The following is a 22,241-nucleotide window of genomic DNA, read 5'->3' on the forward strand; positions in this document are numbered from 1 at the left end:
GTTACACAACTGGAGAGGCACCTTCAGGATGGATTTGTATTTACACAAACACAAGCAAGCATTCACAAATACTCTGATAAGCAAGTGATAGCAAGTGAAGGTTGTACCACTATCATTCTGAAATGCTTCTGTTGCACATTGGGAACTAGTAGATGCTTTATTGTTCAGAATTCGGCAATTGGGAAAACGTTACTTTAGTTCATCACAGATGGAAATTAGGAGAGGCAGGACAGAGACACAGAAGCACAAAGCCACTGAAGTAACTGAGTGGTTGCCTGGATCACAACTGGACACACAGCAACATGCCTGACTTATGAACTGACAGCAACTTGCAGTATCTGAGCAAGAAATGGAGATGAGGAAGGGCAAAGAGGAGGGAAGATAAATTTTCTAAGAGCTTGATTTAAAACCCAGCTCTCCGGCACACATTTTACTGAACTGTAATCCATATTATACAGTACAATGTTCAAGATACAGCACGCAGAGCCACAGACATCATAACCCATGAGTATGTCCACCCATGAATACATCCCTTTCATCACTCATTCCTCCTCTCATTCTAATTACCTAATGTTTGAGGAGAATCCATGTCCTCTCCAGCTAGCTATGCTTTACTTGAACACGCTTTTGAATCTGCTTAGCCTGAACAGACAAGACAGACAAATTTCTGCCTCGACAGTACAATACCCCAGAAACAAAATACATCTCCCAAGATGCAGCTTCAAGCACAAATGTTATTTTCCGTGCTAAACTCTGACACTACTCGCTCTCAGTAGTTCAGCTGGATCATTTCAAATCCATCAGCAAAACCATTTGCCCTTTTACTTTTGAAGTAATTCTGTTTTTCTACTAAGCTTTAAGTACACTTAAGTCTTACATATTTTTGGATACTAAACCATTTGTGCCCCTGTCAAAGCCCCCGACTCTAAAACAATACTCCATTTACAAATGGAGATAATTCAGCTCATTTATGCCTCCAGGATAAATCTAGTTTACTACTTCTACCCAAAATAATGCACACAGACACACACACAAAACGCCATGACCTCACCTTCAGTATTTCAGGTTCTTTGATGTCTAGAGCTCCTGTATTCCATCGCTTTTTCATACTTCTATGCAATTTGAGATATTCATGAGTACGTGGAGTAAGAAGCCAAATCACACAGACAGCTATCATAAAACCAAGGGCCATTCCAAATAAGAGTCCACTTAAATAGCCAGGGAGGGGGATAATAAAGTAAGCATAGACTAGCAGTGTTAAGAAGTATAAAGTTTTCACTGGTATTTGAGGCTGTTGCACACACGGATTATTTTCATCTTCACTACTGAGCATAGTACCATTTTCCTCAGTCACCTCTGGATCGAGCAAAGTTTCAGCAGGTTTATCAGTTTTGCCTTCATCCTCTAGCAAGGAAAAGTCTTCAGAATACAGTTCACAAAACTCCTCATCCTCTCTGCTTGCTAGTGCAGACAATGAACATTTTTCAAGTACGAGTGAAGTTTTTGAACTCATGTCCTTTGTGCTTGCAGACTGAGAGCTTTTGGTCTCTGTCTCTTTTGCATGTTCCTCAGCTGCTTTTGACTGATCGTTCTTATTCAGGTTAGAGTCACTTCCATAGAAGTCCCCTTCAGAATCACATTCTTCTTCCTTAATGCTGTAGTTGTTATTGCTTTCCAAATGGCCATTCAAACTGGAAAGGTTTGAGAGTTCTGAAGCACTTGAAGATAAGGCTTTGGGCCTGTGGCTACTACTTTCATCACCCATTATTTTACTGAGCAGCTGAAAAGGCTCATAGATTACTTCAGAAAGGCGTCTTTTAGTATCTTCAATTTTAGCCTCCATTTCAGGTACTTTAAAAAAGGAACGAGTGTCAGAGGGAGATGTTAATGGAGACGAGGGGGCAGTTTTAGAATCACCACCTGTAGCTCGAGGCTGAGTGAACTGTTTGAACAGATGCAAGTTCAGTTTTGAGTCGGGTGACCTGTAAGACACAGCTTCAGGTTCTTGTTTAGAAGTATCTGTAGACAGAGATTTCACTAAGGTCTTCATTAACTGTCTATGTCGCATCGGTGGGGTGGGTTCTTTTGGTTCCACATCTGTTGAAAGGGACTTGACCAAACCCTTAAAAGGCTTTGAACTAGGAACTGTGGATGATCCGCTAGAGCAGACAACTGATCTGGAAGGGGATGAGGATGGAGAAGACGACAGGCTAGATTTCTGTTCCACAGGTGGTGGTGCACCTGATAAGCTAACTGTATGACAGGAGTGTGATGATGGAGACAGGACTAGTGGTACTGCACTGAATACTTGGGATGTGGAAGGAGAATCCAACAGCTTTACAGTCTCCGCAGTTGGCAGAACTGCAGGTGATGAGGACAGTAGTGATGCAGAGTTGGCCATGTTAAGCGAGGTAGCTGGACCAGAAAAATCATGGCCGGTATGCTCAAAGCAGAGGTCTTCCTTGGCTTCAAGTGCTGTTACAATGCTTTGGTCATCTAGTTCCTCATCAAGAAATTCCTTAAACTCCTCTTCCTCCTCTTCTTCCTCCTTCCCAAATGCAGAGAAATGAATAGTGATGGTTTCTCGGGAGACAGATCGTTGGACCTGCACTTTTGGTGCTGATTGCTTTGAGGACATTTCACCAGTTTTCTCTGCATGGCTACTGTTCTGACTTGTCATTGCAGGTCCCAGAGATGTGTCAGAGTCTGTGAAGAAAATGTAATACTGTGTTAAATGCATATGTTTTTCCCCCTTCAAACACCCTTATTTTCAAGCGTTAAGCCAAACATAAGAGGTTATACACAACAGGTCAGTCAGTTGAAAATTAAAACAATCTGGACACTCTTTATCTCACTGGATTTAAAGCTGTCTAGACAAATTATGGACTGTTACTAAAGAAATTAACTGTAGATTTATTTTGTTGCACAAAATGTATCTATATTTTAGTTAATACTCCCTTCACATCTGTTTAACTACCTCATTCTTAGTATCATTGAATACAAGAGCGGATTCAAGAAAGACAAGGACAAAAACATGCTTAGGACAGTTGGCAATCATGGACAGGCATGGAAAGCATTACCAGGCCCTCTTAGATGATCTTGAAGGAAAAATCTGACACAATTTTAGGTAGGAAAAAACCCCATCCCACACAACAAAACACAACAAGCAGAAGATACTTACACTCAAAATTACTGATCTAGGTTACTGTTTGCTAGTTAACATATTTCCACATAGCACAAAGTGGCAATATTAAGAAGTGCCATGCTGTTAAAATTACCTTCAAGTCTTCTGAAATTATAGTTCATCTCTGATGCGCCACCTTCCTGTTCTCCCCACCAGATGCACTTCTGAGTTCCAGAAGCCTCATCCCACCCCAGCACACTGAAATTCTTCACTCCGAACATTCAGTTCCTTCTACATACAATAATTAATGCTTCTTATTTCTTTCAAATAAAAAAAAATTTGAAACTCAAAGCAAGGTCATATATATGTAAAAGTCTTCATGTGTGGGACAGTACCTTGTCTTGTATACCTGTTTGAACTGGTCTATAGGAAATAGAGATTTAAATTGTATTTTATCACATGTGTTATCATGATTTATGGTTGGACTTGATGATCTTAAGGGTCTTTTCCAATCTACATGATTCTATGCAGTTTTTGTCTTTCCAGGTTTTGCAAGCTATGGACAAATGATCAGGGTACACAATAGTCCAATAATTGCAGGCAAAACAAAGCATAATTGGACAGAACTTAATTTTAAAAGTTATCCTCCTGAATTCCAGGACTAGACATCCTTTACAAACGTATTTTAGCAGAATCCCAGTACAGCAAGGTTTAGTAGCTTCAAACATTTCAATAACGGAAAGTATCAAACTGTTGTCAAAAAGACACGAGTCAGACTTCTGCAGATACAGCACATTTGAGACCTACCTCAGATAACATATATACCCAAAGAATTTATTACTGCTGGCAGTTTTGCTGTAGGAATGTGTAAGGACACTTCAGTAGAGGCAACTGTTCTTCTCACTGATACAGCAATAGTACTTTTTGAAAATACCAATCTCTGATCAGATCAGTACACAGAGGCTGCTTATGCAATATAATAAAGGCAGGTGTGTTAGTGTTATCTATCTACATGTTATTTCAAGCATTTTATTGACCCACGAAAGTGGACTCCGCATATATTCACATGGAGAGGAAATATCACACATTTAAACCAAGACCATACACAAAGATGGATCAGGAATTACAAGATTAGCTCTGCCTTTCCGGCTGTGAGGCAGCACTTTATCTTCATTGTCAAGGCACCAAGTTTGCCACTTCAGTAACTGAATTATTTTTCAGAAGCTGTTAAAATGCTGTAATCAAACTGTCAAGCTGAATTAATGAGAGGCCTTTGCTGATGTTTAAAGAGCAGTTCAGAAGAATGATTATGTGGTGGTGAAGAAACGTGCACTTCACAAACAGTTGTGATATTAGATTGTATTATTCAGCAAGCCAGTGCCACCTGTTCGTCATCATCTTCCTACTGAAGGTTGTAGCCCTTTACACTTGCTAATGGAGCTGTTCATGTGAACACTTCTTAACCTGTCAGTAAAATGAGCTGGGTTAAACATTTCAAAATAGCAGATCTTTGCTACCCAGCTTATCCAGTAACGCTGGAACAGAAGCGAGTATCTGTCCACAACTTCCTACTCACTATAATTGTCCATTTTATGGTCCTAAATTGTTGACTAGTTTTTTCCTTGTTTCTTCTAGCATTTGCATGCTTCCCAATCAGATTGTACAGAAGGAGCTAGACTCTGTCCTGCTTTGTGCAGAGCCTCCAAAAATTTTTCATTTCAGTTTCCAGTCCCAGTTCTGCTGTATGTGTCAGGGAGACAGTTTGGGTTCAAAGAAACAGGAGCAGCTTTCAGATCCAGGTCATGCTTTCACTTGACACCTAACCATTTTTCTGACAAACTGCTTAAGAGACAAAATTCTGCCTCAAGATGAGGTTCTGGCTTCAGCTTTTATCATGGAACTGTTCTCTTCTGTCCTCCCCAAAATCCATGACATCTCTCTCAAATGGAGAACTCGCTTTCAGTGATGGCAGTGTATCTCCAGCCCACTTAGGACTCAGCAGATTGTTATCTTTCCTGCCACGTCTGTGGGTCAAGTAGTTATTTACCCCAATAGTAAGAACTCCCAGTCATTCAGAAGTTTAGATATGCATTTATCAGTCATACGTATATATAACTTGGTGAGTGTTACAGGTGGTAAGAAACTTGGTCTTTCATTTCCCTGTTGGATTAGCACACTTGGGAGCCACCAGCATACAGCATCCATGCTTCCTATGGACACAGTTCCATTTCACGGAGTTCAAACTGAGAACTTCCTAATTTTTCTAGACTAATGCACCCAAATTTATTCTAGAGAGGGGAAAAACTACTACTGGACAAGATATGTATCCAACCCTATTTCCATTTCCCTAGTGCTGGACCATCAGCTATCACACATCTCTAACATTTTGTGCCAGTTGTGAAATGCAAGACTAGCAAACCAAAATTTGAAAGTACAGAAAACCCTACACATCTTCCAGCTCATTGAGCCATTACAACACTATACACTAAGGAATTTAAAAAAACAAAAACCAACAAAAAACCCACACAAGAGCTGCACTTGCACACGATGCTGTTGGCATCAGCTTGAAACGTCTGACCCTTTCGCTTCTGCCCATTTGGCACTAACCATGTATCAATAATCTAGCAACACAGGAAAAAAATATTTACTCTCCCCATCCCCAAATAACATTTCTAGTGTGTTACTTTCGATCAGCTAGAAATTCATGGGTTTGGTTAGCTCTTTAGCACACTATGTTTACACTGTATCATTAATTACCCTGTGTTTTAACATCAGTTGCCATGTTGTGCTAATGCAGTGCTAATTACCCAAAATAGATGAAGTTTACTTGCACACACCAAATGTACTGAAAAAAAGATTTTACTGCTTACCAAACAAGCAAGATTTTTTTTTTTACATCATGATTAACTAGTTAACACAGAAAAGAAGGAAATTCTTGATTAGCCAATATTTGCCTACCCTTAAACATGTTACTATACCATAAATTATATCTTATAAAAGCACATTCTTAAGTCACTGCTATCAACAGGGCAGCAGCAGAACATTAACATAATCCAACTGCTTGCACTTTGGCATCCTCAACCCATGACTTACAAGATAACTCTATAGTATCCAATGCCCTCAACATCTGGCCCAAGTGATATTTCAGTTGAGGGGACTGGTTTCCAGGAACAACCATTTCTATTTTGGCAAATAATAATTTTCAGCCTTCTTTGATCTTGCTGGAACTTTCTAAATCAACCCTGTTTATAGGCTGGTTTTGCTACAAGGCAGTTCATGCTTTTCCCAAGCACAGCTGTTCAAAGCCATATCTTGTATCAAGTTTTCAGACAATTGGTACACTAAGAAAACCAGTGTATGATACTGGAGAATTATTACTGTTTACATAAGAGAGCACATGTATTTTGGCCAACAACAGGTATTTCATTACAGGCATTCTGAATATCAATTGGGATCACAACAGTAGTGCGCTCTCTACATTATTTCAACCTTTTAACAACTCTAACCCCTCTCAACACACCAGATAGCCCATCGAGAGCAATTTATCCCCCCCAAACACAGGACAGGGGAGATTTTCTCCTGCTCTGGGCAGGCCCATGTTTTCAATCCAGTCCTGAGCACAATTTCTCTTTTTTATTACAAAGGATTTATTGTTTTTTTGTTTGGTTTTTTTTCTTTTTCCTCTCAAAGTGTATGTTGAGAAGCTTTTCCATAGCAAATACAACAGTAACATCCCTGACTTCTTCCACTGCTACTACTTCTGACAGCTCTTCTACTAGGTGTTCAGTTTTGATAACAAAGATACTTCATCAGGTTCTTAAACCATACATTTTTACTCCTTAAATCATTCTAACGGATTCACTTCTTGTGATTTCCAGCTACATTTTCCTCACTCATTGCTTCCCCTTTTTCCTACTCCTCAACTCCTCCCCCAGCTGTTTGCAGACCTGGCATTCCCAGCCTCCCCGCCTGAAGGGGCACAATGCCGAACCAACTGTTTGCAGATTACATCCATACTTGCAGAAGCATAGGGTTTCATTCATCCTGCTTTTGAAAGGCACACTGTCCCCACCTTCTCTGGCTCCCTCTTTAGGGTTTTTTTGTTGTTGTTCATTCTGAAGATGTAAGGTATCAGTTTTATTTATGTGGCAGGCAAGCCTGAAAAATAATCTTAGATCCTCAGGCTTCAAATGGTTCAAAACATGAACTTTTACCTGGAAGGGAAGAAGGCTGCTCAGAAAAGACTTCCTTTCCCGCAAAGGTTTGAACTTTGGATGATTCTGCAGGGTGGAATGAGAGCGCTGCCAACCAACTACTGCCACTTCCACTTCTTATGTTAAGGCACTGCACCCCCATCACCCACGTAACAGCAGTTTATAATCCTCACCTACAGGCATTGCTTTTAAAACACTACAACAACAGGAAACAGAAAGCCAGGCGACCAGTGCACGCACGCTGCCTGGGAATAGAAAATATTTCTCGCCCAGCCCTTTCCTACTGAGTGGCGAGGCAGCACAGTGCAGGAGCTGAGGACACGTTTTTATCCAGATGACAGCACGTCTCCACCACGCCGTGACGCACCTGCTGACGAACGGGGACACCCAGGGAGAGACCAGGTGCTGGGCAGCGCTGGGCCAAATTAGGCCATGACACCTTTTATAAGTGTTGCTCAGTAATGTGCTCTTACCTACAGCAGGAATGACTAATTGGGAGCGTTTACAGAAATAGCAAGCAATCTGTCCTTTTGCCCAACAGCATAAACAGCCTTCTCCAGAACTGGCAAACCCTCCTCCTCTCCCCTGCAGTGGACAAACACACCCCATCCTTGGTCAGCTGAGCCCCAGAAGCCGCGTACCTCTCAGCACTGAGAAAACACACAGTGCGCTGTCGGCTTGCTACACAGAGAGAGGGCATACAAATCATCCTCTCATTTACCACACCAGAAGTGCTTCAGCACTGAAGAACTCAAGCTTATGCTTCACAGAAACCCTTCGATTTTTCAGAAACTGGGGAGGAAAAGATATTTACAGTGCTACCAGGTGTCTAAACAGCTTGTTTAACTATTGTACATTGACCACTGGGCACAAGATATCCAGAATGTGTTGTCTGCTCCCATCCATTCTGCTCTCTAACAAAGAGATCAACAATTTGTAAAGCAGAACCACTCAGCTAAAGGCAAACATTTAAAGCTACAGCTTTTCCAGCAAACCACAGAAAAGTTCCATCCACACTGCAGGGAAAAGAGAAAGCAAAGGAAAAAAGTTCTTGTAGTATTTTTGCTTGTATGTGACTTCTGGTTATGGTATCAGAACTTTATTTTACAACCCTTCAGTAGTCTTAATCCTGCATTACAAATGGGCAAGGCTGAATTTTGACCTCAGACAGACACCCTGGTTGCAACCACAACTACGGGAGGTAGGGAGCCCATGCACACATGGGAAGGAGGACAAGGCTCACAAAGCAGATTACATTCAAAAGAAGGCTAGAGCATTGGCCCTTCATTGCCGACTAGAAGGATATCAGCAATTAGAAAATTCACGGAATATATGTATGCATAAAGAATACAGCTGTTCAAAATAAGTGCTTGTATCCTGTCTGCAAACTAGGATGCAACTTGGTTGCATCTAGGATTAACTGGGATGCTTAACTGAGCATTTACTCCCTCTCACGGTTCACGAGCCCATCATTCCCAACGCACACCTGGACTTGTTTCCTCACCCTGTAAGGCAAACTCTGGTGCACTTCCAGACTAGCAATAAGAAGACTTCAGTAACAAATACCTTCTACTCTTCATACATTTGGCCTTCCACTAGCATAGCGCGGATTCTGCAAGCTATATAGAGTTCCTCAATTAACAAGGACAGTTACCTACTTGCTGTACCTACCCGGAAAGTAACAGGCAACCCACAGTAGAGTCATGTAAGGCTACACTTCTTTGGAAGGTGGGAAATGGTGTCTCAGGACCCATGTTCTTATCTTAGAGAGGAACCACAAGCCAGCAACTAACTCAAGAGGAAAGTCTGGAATGGGGAAGAGCAACATAACTTCAGCTCCAGTGAGCAAGTGATCCACTTTCACGCAGCTCACTTATTTGGGCTGCTTTTGGCATCGCACATTTAAATCTCGGGGGGGGGGGGGGGGGGGAAGCGTACTGCTACAGATCTATTCTTAGCACCTCCCTTCCTATGACCAAAGAAATAACCAAACTATGCCTTCATAAACCCTTTGGAAAGGGGATTTGGCCCTTTTGCCTTTCAAGCGACCTCCAGATCACTGCAGGTCCTTTCAGACACCAGTGACACCATTAGTAACTTAATTTGTCCTTGCCCTTCTTTAATTTGGCAACTTCATGTCCAAGATAAAGATCAGTGTAAACTGAGTCAATTTGGAAAATTAGTGATATTTTAGAAAAGAGAATCAAATTAAATCCAAACAAAAAGTTTCAAAAATATTAACCCCACACTTAAACTCTACAGCACAGCGAGGACTAGAATTGCTACAGAATTGCACAGAAATTCCTCTTATTTTAGTCCCCAGCTGAGCACCTTTAGCCTTTTTGAAGCTTTATCATTTTAAAGCTCGCACGTAGAAAACAATAACCAGTTCTCTTCCAGTTCTTGAAAAGAGGTTGAGATTGACTTCTGTTTGCATATGCTTTCAGAGCTCACGAGTTACAGTAAGTCATATGTACATCAGCAAAAGCAAACTTTCTCTTATAAACACTCATACTTAAGACATTGAATTGACTGTTTTAGACAATTATACTATCAACTTCATAGATAAAGCAAAGCAATTATTTGCACATTAACGATTTAGAAAGTGATTCAACCAATGCCCAAAGCAGCAAACTTAGAAGAACAGGTCAAAGTTGCATACACCACGCTTATTTTACCCACCCATATACAGTTCAGTTCAGCCACATTTACCGATTAAGTAAGGGATAGTCAGTACAGCAATTCAATGTTTTTCGTAATCATTCAGTTGGAGAAACAGAACAGATTGGGTAACTAAATTCACACATATTGCAACAGCCAACTATTCCAATCACATTGCTATTACTTAATGCAACATCTACAAAAGAGGTAAAGGGTATGCTATATTAGTAAAGGGCTTTCATAAAAATCTGCAGGAAGGTTCAAAACATCTCAGAGTGTTTTCCCTGCTCGTTGCTACTAAACAGACCAGAAAAAGTGTTTTCCACAAAACAGAAATTCCTTTCCTGCTAAGTAAAGACAAAGCCTTACACATTGTTAATAAGCATTGTAATACTTTCCCCTGTATCTGTCAGTTGCGTCAGAAGAACAAGACCTAAATGTTATTCAGGAAGCCACAAATTTGATTATTGATAATGCCGCAATTTGACTTCGTGCAGACTGCCATTGCTGTGCAAAGGGAAAGATGTTTCTAACTGGTCACGTCTCTGCTTTCCCCAATAATCCTTCCGTGCCATCGCTCTTTCAACAGGCACCTCCTGCTCTGGCAAACTGCCATCGCCTAGACTGGGGAAAACAGTACTTCTTCAGGACTAATAATATATTCAGGACTCATTATTTTTTTTGGTTACTCAATAGTCATTTCCAAGTGTCAGACTGAAGACAGATATATGATTCATACTCTAAATCTATCCTCCATTTGGTAGGAAGAAGGAGGAGTGTATGTGTTTTCAACTATCTTTACAACATCTGTGTGATGTGACAGAAGAGCTACAGAAGATCTCACATTAACATAGACAGGACCACCCTAATGCATTAAGCCACTGTTCCCAAACCAGGCTAGAAGCATGCTAAATGTTTCCCCATTTGGGAACACCTGCACAAGCCAATGTCATCTGAAATTCGTATTTGCCCTCAGAAATTATAGATTCCACTTGATTTACTAGACATTTAGCCAGTATCTTCCTTCCAGCACTGAGGGATATGGGAGGACTGTTGCTATTCTTTATACTTATTTAAAATAAATAACAGAGCTCTCAGCGTCAGACCAAATTCCTTCTGTTAAGAGCTAGAAGTTTTCATTTCACGTCCTTCAAAACAAAGCACAGTACTAGTGATCCTTATCACAGTCTTTATTTAAGCAATGCTTTAAATCATCGGACGTTTACATCTCAAATAATCCATTACTACTACTTTGCCCCACAAGGAGTCTAGAAAGCCAATTCCTATGTATTTAGCCCAGAATGATCTCACTGAAGCAGAGATCACAGCTACTGGGACATTATCTGTCACATAAATTTCATCTCATTCAGCAGATTTATACCATAAAAGACAAAAAAGGATACAAAAATCAAATTTCAGCATCCTTTCCTACCCCCATTCAAATTTCTAATCACGATAAATTAAATTCCCCTGGCATCTCCACGAGTTAATGTATTCCATGGTTAACATCTATTATTCCTTTTACATCCACTAGTCATTACTTTTAAATGAACTACATAGAAAGTGTTGGTAATTACCGTCACACAATAGCCCCGTGAAATCTTTGTGTCAGGGATCTAGTTACCCAGCCTGAAGAGAATACTTCAAAGCTTACCTTTCAACAGGAGTAAGAAGGAAGTTTTGCTTCACCTTTCAAGTTCACACAACTGGATTTGAGATACGGGGCGGGGAGGGGAACAAAACCCCAATAAAACCTGTTTTAAATCTAAGTACTGAAATGAAAAATTTAATATCAAGTACTATTAAAAGAATGTAGTCCAATGTGTTCAACAGAAGTCAACCCTAGGATCACAGCCAAACTAGACGATGCCACCCACTATGGACTGCGATATACACACACAGACCTTCCACAGCACATATTTCTAACAGAGGTCAACCAGGTTATCCCAACTAAGCTGGTTAGCAGCTAAAATACCTCTATCAGGAGTTCTCTGAGCCTCATTTAAAAAAAAAGAAAAAAAAAAATTGTGCAAATGCTTTTCAGGCAAGAATAAACCAAGTTAAATAACCAGTGTTTAGGTACGCTTAGGGATACTTAAATGAAAGATCCTAAGCAAGACTTTAAAGTATTCTCAATGAGACTATACTTCTAATGAAAACTATAAACCTATCAAAGAGACAAATAAGAGGGGTTGTTTACTGAAGTCTAGGACAGAAAGGTCAAGTAAAATTGCAATGGCAAATAAGAGGTCTTCAAAATGACTGGAATTTTTTTTGAAGACAGGCACTGCTAATAAGGTCCTTAGTACAAGCTTGTATTTACAACGCTTCAAAAATAATCAAATACAAATTGTTGAATGTTAGCTAAGCGAGTCTATTGTATATTAACATTTTCCCCAAAGACCTAAGAAAGGTCAGCTACCACATTAGTTTCTCTGCCTTCACCGATAAAAGATTATTATTCTTTCCTATTCTCCTTCCATGACACATCACTTAGACCAAAAACTTCATACAGCTGCACTACAGTTTAATTTCAACACACACAAAAAGGTAAAAGCAGTTAAAGGTTGTCCAGAAACTCAGAAAAATTGAACTTCTTCCTATTCAATGCTTTTTTGAAGACTGAAGTGAAGCGGTATTTCTAAGAAATTGAACATTTCCCCCAACAGAAGAAATAAAAGAAGTTAAAGCTTAGAATAAAACACACAATAACTCATAGAAGAACAGTAAAGAGTGGGTGGAGAAGAGTCACTTTATTTTGCTACATATTGCGACACGTATTCTTTTGAAAACAAGAACATAGAGAAACACACCAGCACTAGGAGCTTTCTGCAAAGAGAATGAATGGCAGTTGCAGGACAGCAGGGACGCCCAGGCTCCTCATCCCCCGGCCCGTAACCGAAGGCCACGTTCACGGAACGATGCCTGCGCTCTGCTGGGCTCCTGAGGGAAGGCACGGTCCCCAAAGGACTCGATTCCAACGAAGCAACGTGCATCAGCACTAGATTAAGAACAGGGCAGCAGCAAATCTGCTGAAGCGCGAGACAGAAAACGAGCTAGCAAAACACGCCGCTGGTAGGTAGCGCGGCGCTTGCAAGCTGCCAGAGCTGGGAGCCGAAGCCTGTCAACGCTGCGCGAGAAGGGCTTCCGCGTTCAACAAACCTGATGACATGCCTAGGCAGAGGTTGCTGCCTTGCCATCTATCAGCGTAGCACTTTTCAGTCGCTATAGGTCAAACTTTATTTTGCAACAGAACTGCTTCTCTGAAATTCAAAGAAGCTGGAAGAGGTATGGAGCAAGTATTGGTAATGTTAGCTACAAGTCGAGCCCAGAAACTGCTTCTTAACGTGCAGCTCTTCAACAGCTCAATTTCAACACAACCTCCACTAATGTTTGTTTCCCAACCAATTGCAATACTACTGGTAAAGCTCCTCCATACTCTGAGTATTATACATGTTAGTAAAGCACTGTGAACAGAACTGTTGTAACACCACAAAGTTGCGTCTACCATATAGTAAACTCATAAACTATGATATTTTTTTTCCAGACTACTCACACACTTTCAATAACATATTCCTCTGCTCTTCACAGCAGATTCAAACTGCGCCAGAGTGTAATTTCATTAAAGGTTTACTCCCAGTTGGCACAATGAGAACAAATAAAAATTTTAGCACGTTATACTTTCTCATTCACATTGTCTCCTCCTATGAACTACTTTATTCTTGTTTCTTTATTTTTCATAATTGCGAGGAACAAGTAGCATGTTTTCCTTCCAAAACACTCAACATTAAACAGTTCAAAGGGACTTTTTACTAGTTCCCTAGTTCCCGCAACAGAACAAAACAAAACAGTGACAAACCCACAACTAAATCCCCCCTCTCTCCCTCCATCACAGATTTTGGAGATTTAGTAATTTCCTACTTCATATACTGCTGTCTTTAAAAAGTACATTGAAATACTTATTTTTCCAGGTAACTAGTTGCTGGCATCAAAATTACCCAAAAACCTAATTTGGTCATGAGTGAGAAATGCCCCAGAAAAACACAGGTTTACAGACCTAGATCTGAAACTCCCGCAGTAAGGGATTTAGAAATAAACACATTAAACCCAGAGCATGCTCACAGACAGAGAGGCAAACTTGTCAGTCTAAAGTCAGCTTTTTCCACTTTTCTCATCTAAAACTGCTGTACTACCTGGCTGAAGCACTCTCTTCAGAGTCACCCTGACAAGCCAAAGGGGAGTAAAAAAACCCCTGGTCTGTTAGCAATCCTGTGCAATAAATACCTAACTGCTGCGTCTGTTCTCTTCTAAAAGGGAGGAGAGACTAAATCAGACTTTGCTGGTGCTGCAGAAGTTCTGCATCTCGACAGAAAATGTTTTATTATTACAGAAATAAAACATCAAAAGCTTACACATAAAAAATTACATCCTATCAAGAGGGTAAATGGTGAGGTAGAATATAAAACTATGCAGCACTGTAACTCCCTCTTATCTCAGCGGAAAGAAAAAAAAAATCAACTCCTCATTAATCTGATGAAAGACTATCTAAAACCTCTGCAGATTAGTCCACAGTTGAAAATGCTGTCCGTATCACTGATTAAATTACAGGTCGGTATAAAATCTTAAGGGACAATTTTGACCGAGTGACTTCTAGAAAAGCATGTTTCCAAAATGAAGTAAAATAAGCTGCCCTGAATCCTAAATTAAAAAGGGCTTTTCAGAATTGTATTACGGGCTCATTTTTCCCAACAGTTCAAATGCTTATCAGTAGGTAAAACTGCCTACAGGTAACAAGTGAGCGTTCAAGGACTTTTTTTACATTTACATTCACATTAATTTCACTAACAAAAAAAATTCAGTCAATATTCACAGCAACTACCAAGTTAAAACCATCATACACTTTCATATGAAACCAGCAGAAAAGATACTAAAAATAAACACGCTTGTCCACATGAAGCTAAACACAGATACACAGATGAGCAGCACCAGTTAATAACTCAAACTCTAGGTCCCCATGTAAAATGTAGTTATGAAAGATCATGAAAAAAGGAAAGGAATCTACAGAATCACAAACCATACCCCATAGGTATCTAAAGAAAATTTTTTTTAGTGGATTTTTAATACTTCATCAAATCATATTTCATATGCACAACTTGCATTCCAATTTCATGTTTTGGCAGAGGATTAGCATGCAAGGTGCTTTACAGGACAAAACACAGTAGACAATCATGGTTTCTTTATTTCCTCAGAGATGTTTTCAAAATTAGAGAAGGGTGTACTCTCCAGTTCAACTAAACAGGACTAAAGCATTTAATACTTAAAAGTATTTAGGTTTGAACCGAGCACACATCCCTAAGCAGCAAGGTAATAACTCTTAAAAAAACCCCAACACCCCCCCCCCCCCCCCCCAAAAAACCCCAAACAAAACCCAAAGCTACAGAACCATGATGGACCAGGGATGCCACATATTCCAGAAAGTCACAATGGCAGAGCAGAAAAAAGGCACAGGGGGTGGGGTGGGGGTGGGGGAAATCTTTCCACTCAACCTCTCACAGACCAGCTCAAACAAGTGGAGTATCTTTGCAACACTGCACGCACTCAGTGAGCCCTCTTCTCTACCAGCAAAGTCCTCCGAACTTCATGTATACCAGTGTCAGCAGGACTTCTTGCTATCCTGCACTGCCACGCATCTGTGAATGTGTCTTTGCACACATATTGGGAATGGATGGGTCAATATGCTTCAGCTAAGAGAAACAGCTATGTTGTCATCTACGGCACGTTACTCACACTGACGTCTGTTGGGTTTTTACCAAGGTAACTTCAGCCAGAAGCAGCACATTATCTCTCCAGCTCTTTCAATACAGCCAGGTCATTGCTGTTGCCTTTGCAATCACTCTAGACCCTGTGAGAAGGGCAAGAAATACAGAAGTCCCTATAGAAATGTAGATGACTTCACATGCCTAGGACCTTGGCATGCCCCAGGCACAATGCAGTCATTATCCAAGGATTATCTGGTTTCTGATCTGTCTCATCTTCCAGCTCTAGTGGCACTTTTTCAACTTTTGGATCCCCAGGCAGTTGGCAACAAAACAAAACAAGAAGAACTACTGAAAGCAAGGCTACTTTCAGAAAGCTTAAATTGTCTATGGGAAGGAGAAAGGCTACACCTGCATTTAATACAAATAAAAAAGTATTCATACTTAACTAGAAAGGTAGTTGTACTTAACACATGAAAATTAATTAACCTAAGGTACCTGAAGATACATAGCAAGCTACAACTATTAACATAGGGAACTACTGTTAGAGGCCACATTGATAACATTTGCTTACTTCCTTGCATCTCATCTACCTAAGGAAAGCAAAAAGTGTCTTTGATAAATGCAGAAAATGCATTCCAGATAGAACAGAACAGGATTTCTCAGAAGTTTTTGCAAACATAATCCCCAGAGGGTCCAAAGGACAGAAAAGCTTAGGAAAGGTCAATAAATAGGACTTCATAACATGCAAGCCTTTTCAGAGTTGCAATCGAGTTTGAGAAGTGGTAGGACAAAACTAATTCAAAAGTAATTCAACCCAGAAGTCAGACGGTTCCGAAAGGTTTCTTAAAAAAAATTGTTCCTAGCACTTAGAGAGGCAGCCTTGCCAACAGCTCTGTGCCATCCATCGAGTAGTCTTGCCTGTCACTGGATTCCATGAAAAAATAACGGAGAAAGGTATTACCAGCATTTCATGCTACCTGGAAACTGCAAAGGCAAGAAACATAAATCAGCACCACACATGAACAAAAAAGCTCTTCATGATCTGATTTTGGAAGGAAATGGCTTATGGACTAGATTTCCAGACTTGTGTGAAAGCCCTGAGCGGGTAATCATGTTATTTTGAGTTTCAATATTATTAGGACAGTGAGAAAAATTTTGCTTTAACTTTTACCTCACTGAAGAGTAGTGTTCACACAGCACTTTGAACAAATAAGATCATACAGAATCACTAACTTCTTAAAACAGCAACAGCAAAGACTAAGAACCAAGTTAAAGCAGCTGAAGAATCACACAACCCATCTTATTCTAGCAACAAGTGTGCAGAGATCATAAACTACTACTAACAGCTTCTATGCTTTAAATTCCTTTAACTTCTCATTCATAGAAGGATCCATAGAAGGTTAACAAAATGTAAAGTCAACTCTGACGAAATGTTGTCCTAAGAATAGCAGGAAAACAAAATGTCAAATTCCGAACTGGTGAGTACCAGGCATCTCTCTCTGCTTAAGGCAACATTCATCTCATTTCATTCAGATTTATGTTCAACTCAAATACCTAGAAACTAAAATGCAAAAGGTCAGCAGCGTTGTAGCTTTCCAACTGGAGGACGCAGTGCAGAGTGATGAGGACAGGAGAACATCCAAGATGCTGGAATTTTCCCAAGACTGAAATGGAACCTAGATGGCCCCTAACAACATGAATTTTTTCTACGCTAAAGACAAAGTTTTTGCTTATTAAACCCCTGCCCCCCAAAAAGAACCCAAAACACCCAAAACACAAAACCAAACACACAACACAGAAACACTCTCAAACCTCAATGAGCAAAGATATTAAGTGAAGCTCAATTAAAAACATTAGGACAGACCACCCAGACTTCCCCAGCTTCTCAACTAACTATCAAGACATAAGGTATCTTGGGGTTTTTTCAGCGTGTCAAAAAGCTTCTATAGCCTTACAACTGTCATATACATTTCAGCATAGTCTCTCAAAGATTAATTTTGCATTAAAGAGTGGTTTAAGCATTTTATGATTAAAAATACCAGACAATGACACAGACACACCAAAAAAAACGTACTCAAGTGCACAGGGCTGAAGCAACCATAGAATTCGTAGTCATTCTATTACAGTACATTCAAATATTTTACAAAATCCACAAAAGTATTAAGGCAAAAGTAGAAGTAGTATGTGGCAAAAGCATCAACATGTGTTTCTCATTTAAATATGTGTTTTCTTATTTTTCACATAGTATTTATAACTCTAAACGTTTCAAGGTGTAAACTCACTGACAGATGTTGGCAAGAATCTTCCCTGGACTTTGTTATCCAAAACATGAAAGAGGTCCCTGCCAAAAGCAGGCTACCAAGATCAAAGCCACTAGCTCGATTTGCATTCCCCTCCATTTCTTGCATTAGACACAGAAGAGAGCAATAGTTAATGGATCAGTTTAATATATTAAAGCTTTCTAGTGGTTTGGGTTTTATTTTGTTTTTTTCTTTTTTTCGCCAAGAGTGACTGAAGTAACTCCTATTTCTAAAAGCTGTGATACATTTTAATTGCAACATATGATAGGTCAATTACAGATGGCCTGACCTTAACAGCTGCTTTACAGGCTGGACTCCTATTGAAATCAACTGAGTCAGAAAACAACGAGCACCTCCCACAACGTATTTTTTAATCCTAATTGCGAAGAAACTATGGCAGGTAGATACATGAAAGAAATTCAGCTTTGCTAGCGATCTGAATTAACAGGATCATTTTACATAAAAGCAGATACACAAACACCGTATTTCTCATAAGGAAAAAGACAATCAGTATACTGTGATGACAAAGTGAGGTCCTTACGCACCTTAAAAGCCCTTTTGTTCACACCCCTAGGCAACAAGAATATGAGAGGATCCTTCCTACTCTTCCTCTCTCAAAATGTGGGTACTGTTAACATGCCTAGAAAGATAATTTGTCAGGTGAATACTCTCAAAAAAAGTAAACAAAATAAGATTGGGAAGAACACAAACACTGCTCTCCTCTCCTTTTTTTTCCAGCAGCATGGATAACATGGTTTTTGGGGTAACATGGTTTTTCACTGTGTGAATCAGGCCACAAACAAACAAACCAACCCCCACACGCAAACAAAAACCAAAAAACCCCACCACAACCCGCCACACCTTTCTGAAAGGTTTACATTAGTTAACAGTTTACTGAACTTTTCAGCATTCCTTGAAAAGTGTTCCCACTGCCTCTGGTGAAAAGTAGTTTCCAAAGATCAATAACGCAGGAAGCAACAGAGGCAGCCATTATTCAGTCTCTCTCAGCTCAGAAAGGATTATTTGTTCCTATATGGTATAATTCACTCCTATAGCATGCAGACACAGACGTAGGTCCTTATCTTAGTGGAAAGCAGACCTCAGGTAGACAAGTATGATGGGGCAACACCTGTAAATGAAGTCCTTCCTCCAGGCCTCTTTATTTCAGAGATGCGCATACTAAATTCTGATCGGCTACATATGGAGCTGTAAAACACGCATGCAGATCTCACTTTTGCAAACAGTAATCAACGTCATTATCTCCAGGAATTTCATCTGACAACCCCACAGGCTGAAAATGAAAAGGTCAGAATGTGGGTGTCTTGTAGCAATACATATCCCAGTTCCCCAGTTGCCTGCTGAATTCATAGTACAATACGAAGAAAAGAGCTTAAAAAAAGATTTTTAAATTCTTTTTTAAGAAGAACCCCAGTTCTACTTTAAATTCAAGTAGTATTAATGCAAGCTCTCTACTGTCATTCTCCTTTGCAGTAAAAAAGGGCTAAAATCCTCCCTTTCTCATCCTATGATATTTGCTATTCAATAACCAGGTAGTACCAGCGTTCTGTTTGTCCAGCAAATGCCTTCAGCACTGTAAAAGTTTCTACTGTTGCAGACAGAAATAATGTCTGTAGTCTCAACCACTTGACAAAATAGGTAAGAACGAATGCACTCCACTGTATGTGGGTTACATCTTGTGCACGCACATGCACAGAAAGAGAAGTGTCATTAAAGTAGCTTCACGGAAATGAATTTTAGGTCATCAATTTAAGGTCTCGATTTGCTGGGAGATAAAAGAACAGCAAAATCCCCCAGATGGATTCAAAAGGGCAAAGGGAGATAAGTGTCTTTGAGCCATATCCTGCCTTGTTCAATTACAGTATTGTGCAGGCAATTCTAATTTCAGACATATGGCAACGTTCTTATACACATGCTTAATAATTTGCGTTTGTTTATCAAATAGAGTCAATCAGCTATACAAGCTCTGAATTACAGACACTGTTAATAAGTCTGTGAGTACGTATATACTCACTTCCTCATACATCACCATACATCAGGGGTGTGGCTGTTTAAGCAAGGCTTTTAATTGCTGAGAGAGGTCAAGTCAGAGAAGCCATGCATGGGTGGCAGCTACAGTTGTCTTCCAGGATAAGGTGACAAAACAGTGATGACTGAAGTGCGAGGAAGCTGCGCCCATCCCTAAGGAGCCGTCTCTGCCATGCTATATATAACTAAGGCTTTAGAGACAAGATTAGTTGCTCTTTTGGGGAAACTGAAAAAACACACAGTACCAGTGGAAATCTAGACATGGGATGGAAATCTTTTCAAGTCGCATTCATCACCATGCCGCGAGACAAACTCCTCTTCATTAAACCATGGAACGGCCTCGCCACCCCCCCAAATGTTCTCCTGAACTCCATGAAGGAGTCAGAAGCGTGATCAGAGGACAATGCCTTCTTTAATAGTCTGAGATCTGAATGGATCACACAAATCAGCATTTATTTGGCTTGGGGCATTGGAGGAGGAGGCCTGAAAAGCCACTGTTCACACCATACCCATTTTGTGGCTAGAAAGAAATTTGCAGGACAGTTTTCCCATAGCAGTTTTCATTGGTAAATACACTGCTTAGATTTAAAAAAATATATACTTGGAAAGTAAAGTACTAAAACAACACTCATGGTGGAGCACAGTGAATTATTCATTTTTATCATTTAAATTGTGAAGTTTTAGCTTGGTAGAAAGAATAATAAATATCTAGCTAGAATTTTTTAAATCTGGCCAATAAAAATGAAACTGAAGAGTTGTCCCAACTCATCAGAAAAATAAGGGTTCATAAAACCTGTTCAATACTCAAAAAGAATTAACCAAGTCACACCTCAAAACTGCATGACAGAAGAAATGGAGATCCATACAACCAAATATTTATGCTCTTAAATACAACACACCTCTAAATGAATCCTTTCAGACACTCACAGAGTTTTCTACAACTGTTAGGCACAGATCTTCAGCTTGCCTGTAACCTCTAGACAGTGTTAAGGCATCTTGGAAAACACAGCCTGTTGTCATAAAGGGAATGATAACTGGAATTACAGAACAGGAGATACTCTGCATGCACAGCTGGTCCTTTATCCATCCACATCTCTTGTTATTCACTAAAATAACAGAGAAGTAGAATAGTAGCTTCCCCCCACCACCTTCCATAAAAATACTTTTGTGAAGTTGTCACACATTTGCTCAGAAAGTTTATTAAAGACCTGGCAAAGCCTTTATTAACTAGCACATTTTTGAGTTGACAGACATTTAGGATTATCTCCTCCTTAGTTCTTCCGCTTCTCCTGATTCATTTGTTTAATACTTCAAGTCAAGTTGAAAAGGAAGACATGTGAAAGTGGTTAGACAAAAAGAACTGCTACTGAGAAGGTCTTACAAAGATAAGCCGTAACAAACTTCACAGCAGTTACAAGTAAGAGGAAAAAAATGTATGGATCACTTTCATTTACCACCAAAATACATTTATCCGTTCAACAGCAAACATTACGCAAGAGTATTAGGAAAGAAAGTGAAGCCCCTCCGGGCAACAGAAATGGCAGATACATATTAAGCAAGCAGAATGGAAATACCCAGCTTGGAAGGCACCCAGAGCAGCAATCTTCACCTTGCTTTGGGTACTTTGGGGCAGGGGGAACAAGAGGTGGAGGTGACCAGCAGGCAGGGAGCAGGGGGTATGGGAATGCTATGGGAATTCTGCGACTTGGCTGCGAGATTATCGTTCCCGGCCTCAGCTAGAGGATGCTCTCGGAAAGCTGGCAGAGCCCTGCGCAGGCAGGTTCTCAATACTCAGAAGCTTCAGGAGAGACAGTAACACAACATACTGCAATTACAAGCCAAGGGACAGAGAGCATCAAACCTAGATGACAACTTTCACTGTCTGCTGTTAGTATCACATGCTAAGCAATATTTCCTAATCAAACTACCACAATCACAAGTGTGTAAGCATGACTATCTGTCTTCCTCTCACAGAGCCTTATTCTTTGAGCCTGTCTGGGCTCATAAAACAGACATTTTTGTTTCCTTAGTCCTATTCCTGACTTCCAGTGAAACAAAATTATGTTTGCAGCTCTCTATTTAAATTCAGATCAGAACTTCATTGCAGCTCATGACAGGTTGCATTTATGTTTCAGTC

General features: G+C 40.1%; 1 protein-coding gene across 9 annotated transcripts in view; it reads right to left on the reverse strand.

Annotated features, from left to right (window-relative positions):
- Positions 1–22,241, reverse strand: part of TEX2 (testis expressed 2) — a 59,311-nt gene that overhangs the window by 29,653 nt on the left and 7,417 nt on the right. For 6 of the 9 annotated variants that reach the window (XM_075719738.1, XM_075719740.1, XM_075719737.1 and 3 more), the window contains one exon: positions 1,052–2,706. In XM_075719738.1, coding sequence (XP_075575853.1) covers positions 1,052–2,680 — 1,629 coding nt within the window. In that variant the 5' untranslated portion in view covers positions 2,681–2,706. Of the gene's footprint in view, positions 1–1,051; positions 2,707–7,141; positions 7,179–9,009; positions 9,044–15,786; positions 15,875–22,241 lie in introns of those variants that run through there. The other 3 variants (XM_075719739.1, XM_075719736.1, XM_075719741.1) reach the window with 3 other exon arrangements.

The sequence above is a fragment of the Pelecanus crispus genome, chromosome 12 (genome assembly GCF_030463565.1).
Source record: "Pelecanus crispus isolate bPelCri1 chromosome 12, bPelCri1.pri, whole genome shotgun sequence".
NCBI classification, from domain to species: domain Eukaryota; kingdom Metazoa; phylum Chordata; class Aves; order Pelecaniformes; family Pelecanidae; genus Pelecanus; species Pelecanus crispus.